At 58.0% G+C, this 6,179-nt stretch overlaps 2 protein-coding genes across 7 annotated transcripts in view; one reads left to right on the top strand and one right to left on the bottom strand.

Moving 5' to 3' along the window:
• The window catches only part of UBXN11 (UBX domain protein 11), a 20,310-nt gene extending 15,934 nt beyond the window's left edge, over window positions 1-4,376 (top strand). For 4 of the 6 annotated variants that reach the window (XM_015557266.1, XM_015557268.1, XM_015557267.1 and 1 more), the window contains 7 exons: window positions 461-678; window positions 890-967; window positions 1,956-2,073; window positions 2,195-2,298; window positions 3,664-3,737; window positions 3,808-3,948; window positions 4,036-4,376. In XM_015557266.1, coding sequence (XP_015412752.1) covers window positions 461-678; window positions 890-967; window positions 1,956-2,073; window positions 2,195-2,298; window positions 3,664-3,737; window positions 3,808-3,948; window positions 4,036-4,210 — 908 coding nt within the window. In that variant the 3' untranslated portion in view covers window positions 4,211-4,376. The remainder of the gene's footprint in view (window positions 1-460; window positions 679-889; window positions 968-1,955; window positions 2,074-2,194; window positions 2,299-3,663; window positions 3,738-3,807; window positions 3,949-4,035) is intronic. The other 2 variants (XM_015557269.1, XM_015557270.1) reach the window with 1 other exon arrangement.
• A 512-nt stretch (window positions 4,377-4,888) lies between these two features.
• SH3BGRL3 (SH3 domain binding glutamate rich protein like 3) lies at window positions 4,889-5,655 on the bottom strand (the record flags this gene model as incomplete). Its single annotated transcript, XM_006777644.2, has 2 exons — window positions 4,889-5,356; window positions 5,464-5,655. Coding segments are annotated over 2 exons (258 nt in total), but the record flags the coding sequence as incomplete, so codon positions are not given.
• Between the last annotated feature and the right edge of the window lie 524 nt (window positions 5,656-6,179).

The raw sequence follows: 6,179 nt of genomic DNA on the forward strand, positions 1-6,179 counted from the left end.
CTCAGGCAAGGCCTGCATGGCAATCTTGCAAAGTAACCACAAAGGACTGTCTGAAATTAAAACACACTTGTGCCTGGCTGGCGTGGCTCAGTAGTTGAGCATCAACCTATGAACCAGGAGGTCACAGTTTGATTCCCGGTCAGGCACATGCCCAGGTTGCGGGCTCAATCCCCAGTGTAGAGTGTGTAGGAGGCAGCCAATCAATGATTCTCTCTCATCATTGATGTTTCTATTTCTCTCCCTCTCCCTTCCTCTCTGAAATCAATAATAATAATAAAAAGTATGTGCTCAATAGAAGATAGCTATTATTATCTAGTGTTAGTTGTCCTTCCTCCTCCCCAGGTGGTCACTTAAGGAGATGCTAAAGCCACTGCTCATCATGGGAGAGGGCATGGGAGCCAGGGCTGCTAGGGCACACGGCAGCCAAGGAGAGAGGCTCATGGGTGTCTGTCCTCTCTAGCAGCGGATTCATTGGTGCCCCCTGAAGTGGACTTTGATAGGCTGCTGGCCAGCCTGCAGGACCTCAGTGAGCTGGTGGTAGGCAGTGACACCCAGGTGACACCAATGCCCGGTGGAGCACAGCTCCGTGATCTTGAGCCCATCCCGCTGAAGCTGTACCGGAACGGCATGATGATATTTGATGGGCCCTTCCGATCGTTCCATGATCCCTCCACACAGGTAAGAGTTGGGGGAAGGGAAGACAGACCCAGATGCTCCCCACCCTGTTCATCATTGGTTGGAGATGGGGCCCAGTTTACCCCTATGGGCACTCAGTCCTAAGCAAAACTTGCAGAGCCCCCACCCCCACCTCTGCCAAGTCCTGGGCCAGAGTATGATCCGCTGGGGAAGCCTGAGCCCAGTCCTTACCTTTCCTCCCCCCCACCCCCAGAGCTGCCTCCGAGACATATTGGACGGCTTCTTCCCTGCAGAGCTCCAGCGCCTGTACCCTGATGGGGTCCCCTTTAAGGTGATGAGCTGCTTCTCCTCAAACCAGTCAGCTACTCCCTAAGTGGGGATTTTGGAGGTGGGGGGGATAAACAGTTTCCTCAGGCATCACCCAGTCTTGAAGCAGATGCCCCACTTCAGGGGACCCAATCTGATGAACTCCAGGAAGGTGAGCCTGAAGCCGGGCTGGGGAGGGAGTGGGGAGGTGGCCATGGCCACAGTTGACATAGCAGCAGCCAAGACAGCCAGTAGCTGAGCAGCAGGCAGTGCCCCCCTACTGGCACTCTGAAGGCACAGTCCTCAACCACTGCCCCTCCCCCAGCATTTGGGACAACTTGACTGCCTGGAGTCCCTGAGGAGTCTGTGCAAAAGTAGCTGGGCTCCCCCTAGAGGCTCTGGGAGCCATCTGATTGGGATGGAAGGTAGTGCCTTCCATTGTGGGGGGAGGGGCAGGGCAGAGGAATATATTGGGGCTAAAGCAAGAGATGGAGCTGGTCCTTGCTGGTAAGATGAAAGCTGCTGTGATGGGAGCACATGTCCCAGAGGGTGGTGTCAGTTCCACAATGAGAGCATGTGAGGGAGTGTGTACCACCATGGACTGGAAATAGTGGGAGTCATGATCCGGGGTCCATGTCAAGACAGGGGCTCAGGAGGTGGGGACAAGCGAGGTGATATGTGCAATGATGGGGTCTGCACTGCAAACTATAGGCAGCAAAGGCTTTGCCCTGTCCTAACACCCTCATCCCTCCCTGCAGGCTCCCAAAAGGGGCTTCTGAAGAGGATGTCAGGACTGTGGCTCCAGTGAGGGCTTGCAGGAAGGGCCCATATATGCAATAGCATGAACTACAACTCTTGCTCTGCCCCAGAGCCTCAGTTTCCATACCTGTGACATAGGGGTTGCATCAGACTGTCCCTTGGGCCTATTCCTGGGGCCTGGGCAAGCACGGATGGGGTGGAGCCAGCACTGAAGATCTGGTCCTGCCGCCCCTGTAGCCCTTCCTTCTTGTCAGGTGAGTGACCTGCGCAATCAGGTTTACCAAGAGGATGGGCCGGACCCACTCCCAGGGGAGGGCCGCGTGACCGGCATGCAGAGGATTCGAAAGCCCTCAGTCATGGTGGAGCACCCAGGTGAGGCTGGCCCTGAAGCCGAGCCAGGCGGCAGGCGTGCTGTACGGGACAAGGTCCAGGTGGCCTCCAGCATCACTCACAGTCCCTCCCTGTTATAAGGCTTCCGGTGCCCGCCCCACAGGTTCCAGGATGACTCCTGAGAAGTTTCTGAACAAGCTCCCCAAATTTGTGATCCGTCAAGGCGAGGTGATTGACATCCGGGGCCCCATCCGGGATGCCCTGCAGGTGAGGCCAGCCCTAGCTCCCCAGACACACACACACACACACACACACACACACACACACACTCTCTCTCTCTCTCTCTCTCTCTCTCTTTTCTAAAGGCAAGATTTCTTTTTTAAAAAAGAGTTGATTTTAGAGAGAGGGAGAGAAACATCGATCAATCGCCGTCAGCATGTGCCCCAACCAAGCCACACTGGCCCGGGCACCTCCCCCAGTCTTTTGGGGGCTTTACCATCAACCCTGGCCCAGCCTACCAGAGCAGTGTTTTGTGTGGAGGCTCAGACTTAGGGGTCCCTGAGGAGGGTCTAGATGGAGAGATGGGTGTCTCAGATCTGTCCCACTGTCTTCTAGAAATTAGTTGGTGAGGGCTCAGGATGGACTGAGAGAGCAGCTGGGTTGGCAAGGGTGTGGCTGTAAGAGGGGAAAAGTCAGAATCTAGGCCAGAGGTGGGCCCATGGCCGAGTCTGCCCCCTCAAGTTCCAGCCCAAAATAGCCAGTTCAGTTCTGGAGAGCTCTTCTGGGCCCTCACACTACTCATCTTCCCCTCCTCACTCCCAAGCCTGCTCCTCCTCTTCTGCCTCCACCTGTGACAGGTAGCAAACCTCAGTTTCCCAAGACTCTCTACCTCCTTTGCCCCACATTGCCAAGTCCTATCCGATCTGTTGGTGCCCAGAACTTCTCCTGAGTCCATCTTTCTCTCCATTCCCACGACCCAGAATCTCTCTCCCACTCAACTGCAGTGGTCTACCCTCCCACACCCACTCCTGACCTGCCAACCATCCTCCCCTAAGCAGCCTCCTTTTAAAAATGTAAACTGATCTTGGCTTTTTATTGAACCCTCTGGTGGTTCTTGGGCCTTTTTACTCTTCCCCCACTCCCCACTCCTGACCTTTTCTTCCTTCCAGTCCAACCTGGTTCCCAGCTTCCGTCCCACAAACCGACACTTCCCCAAAGTATTCTCTCCTCTCAGAAGTCTCCCCTGACCTGGGGACCTTCCCATGCTGTCTGGAGTCCGCTCGGCCCCTTCCATCTCGTAGGACTCCTCCCCTTCCTCCATCACAGCTCAGGTGTCATTTCCCTAGGGAAATCTCCCGACCCACACTGGCCTCAGCACCCATCAGTGTGGGGTTCTGTCTCCCCCACTAGACTTAGGGACCTCAAGTCTTCCTGGGGGGATGATGGGGCAGTGTCCCAAAGCTTCCGTTCCATTGCCTCTGCTTGCACTCTCCCTCACACAGAACACCCCCACCTCTCCTTTAGGCTCAATGGTTTAATCAATTCCCCATCATGAACAAGTCCCCTCTAGGGGTGGGGGTGGGTGGGACTGGCAGGATTCAGGGCTCTGTCCACTCCATCGATGCCTTCCAGAACTGTTGCCCACGGCCTCTCCCGGTCCAGGAGATCATGGTGGAGACGCCTGCCTTGGCTGCTGAGCGTAAGAGGTGAGGGCAGAGTGGAGGCAAGAACCTGGGGGTTGGGCTGTGGGGGCACTGAAGGCCTCTGGGCGCGCAGGATCCAAGAGTCTCCTGAGTCGCCTGAGCACCCGGTCTCCATGCTGCGCATCAAGTCTGAGAATGGCGAGCAGGCCTTTCTGCTAATGATGTGGCCTGAGGACACTGTCGGTGATGTGAGAGCCCTGCTCGCGCAGGCCAGGTGGGTGCGGGGCCAGAATGGCGGATGCAGTGGGTCTCTGGTCCCTGGTCCCACGACCTGACCTGATCTCTTCTGCCCGGACCCCAGGGGCATGGACCCAAATGCCTTCGAGATCTTCAGTGCATTCCCGCCCACAGTCTACCGCGAAGACGAGCTCACGCTGCAGGCCGCTGGACTGGTGCCCAATGCAGCTCTGCTAATGCGGGCGAGCCGGGCCCTGCCGCCCGCCACTGGACCCCAACCAACCCCCCAACCCAAATAAAGCGCCTGCCCCCATACCAGTTGCTTCCTGAGGCTCCTCTGTGAGGCAGCCCCGCTAGGCACCAGGGAAGGCTGGGGCCCAGCTGGGTCGGGGAGGGGGCGGCGCCGACCGGCCCTCTCAGTAACTTGAGCCCCAGCTGGCAGGCCTGGCTGCTGGGTCTTTGTCCTCTAGGCTCCTTTCTCCATAGAAGGGTTAAGCGGATCCAGCGAAGGGAAGGCGGGCCCCAGCCTAGGCTCAGCTGGGGCAGCCAGCAGGTCCCTGTACACAGATATGCACAGAACCACAAGCGGGTGGGGACACTTCAATACTATGCACAAAGGCCCGGCTCCCAAACTGGCAGAACTACAGCTGTGTCCCCATTCCCATGACACAGCCACATTACTGACAGACATGCAAATGTGCACCACACACCAGGGCACAGGTGTGTCATGGACCATCACATGCATATGAATTGGAAGGGGACCCACCCACAGTTTCCAGAAACCATTGGTCCACACAGGTATGTGTGTGCTGGACACATATCCAAACACATGCACTATCACACACAAGTGCCACACGGGGGTACAGCTCAACCAACCTGCCCTGCCCACAGGAGCACAGCCTCAGCCGACTTACACCTACCCGCCTTGCTCAGAGCAGGAACTCGGGATGTCTAGGCAACACCAAACAGACAAGACACCAATGGAATGGGACATTTAATTGTCTCTAGGGTGCTCCCAGGTTGGGGATTGCGGGGCCTTTGGCAGAGCCCAGGCTAATGGAACCAACAAAGATGCCCATTAGCCAGTGCCAGGCAGGGTGGCAGTCCCAGGGCCAGGTGGAGACAGCCAGCACTTGGGCTGTTGCTTAAGACAATTTCTGAGACTACTGGGTCAGGAATGCTGCCTCTGAATGAGGAGAGGGCGCTACAGCTAAAGGGAGGAGGAGAGGCCTGGGATGGGGGACAGGGCTCCGAGGGCAGAAGGTGAGGAGGAACAGGGAGTTGGTCACAAGGTCCTTCATGGCCCACAATGGCTGGGGGCTGGGGAATGTGGGGAGGGAATGTGGGGAGGAAATGCGGTTGGCCAGCCTGGGCTTGGCTCAGGCCAGTTTCAGGAACTCCTGCAGCGTGTTTTGTTCCACAGCCTCCACAAACAGCTCATAGTCCTGGGGGAGGGGATGAGAGAGGTGGTCACCTGAGTGCTGGAGCTCTGCCTCTGGCCGGAGTCCATTTATAACACCCCCCCCCACGCCCCCAAATCCCAGGCCCATACCCCACAGTACTGGTCTCCATTAACAATCTGGGGTGGGGTGGCTTTGGGGTTGCCCGCCAAGGCTCGCATCTCATCCCGTAGGGCGTTGTCCTGGGAGATGTCCACTAGCTCGTACTGGATGCGCTTCCCATCCAGGATGCGGGTTACTTCGCTCTGCTGGGATTTGATCTGGGGGCAGAAGGTGGGCAGGGGTTAGGAGCAAGCTGGAGGGCTTGGGGTGGAGGAAACGAACCCTGGGCAGACAGTGTGGCTAGGAGCTTTTGTCCCCCTGTCCTGACCACTGGGACTTTTGAGGATGAGACAGGCTTGCGGTGGTATGGGATGAGAGAGGGACCACCAACCATGCGAGGGAAGTCAGAATGAAGGGAAGTGGGACCAAGCTCAGGGTGGGTAGGGCCAGGAGCTCAGCGATGGGGAGGCGGTGTCGGCCTGGGTAGAGGCTGGTAAGGGACCACCCCTCCCTTCCCAGGTCCACACGGTGAAAGAGAAGGGCAAGATAAGGACGCGGTCTGGGTCGCCTGGAAGGGGGTGCAGAGAATGGGCGTCCGAGTGACGGAGAATGGGGCGTGGGCGGCTCACGTTGGGGCCGTGAGGCCCCAGGAGGCGCGATGAAGGCTCTCACGTTGGGGCCGTGAGGCCCGTGGTGGGAGCGGACCCAGGAGGCCGCGCCGGAGCTTCGCGGCCCCCGCCCCGCCCTCGCCTGGGGGCGGCTCCCG

Source organism: Myotis davidii, unplaced genomic scaffold, assembly GCF_000327345.1.
Source record: "Myotis davidii unplaced genomic scaffold, ASM32734v1 scaffold149, whole genome shotgun sequence".
Taxonomy (NCBI): domain Eukaryota; kingdom Metazoa; phylum Chordata; class Mammalia; order Chiroptera; family Vespertilionidae; genus Myotis; species Myotis davidii.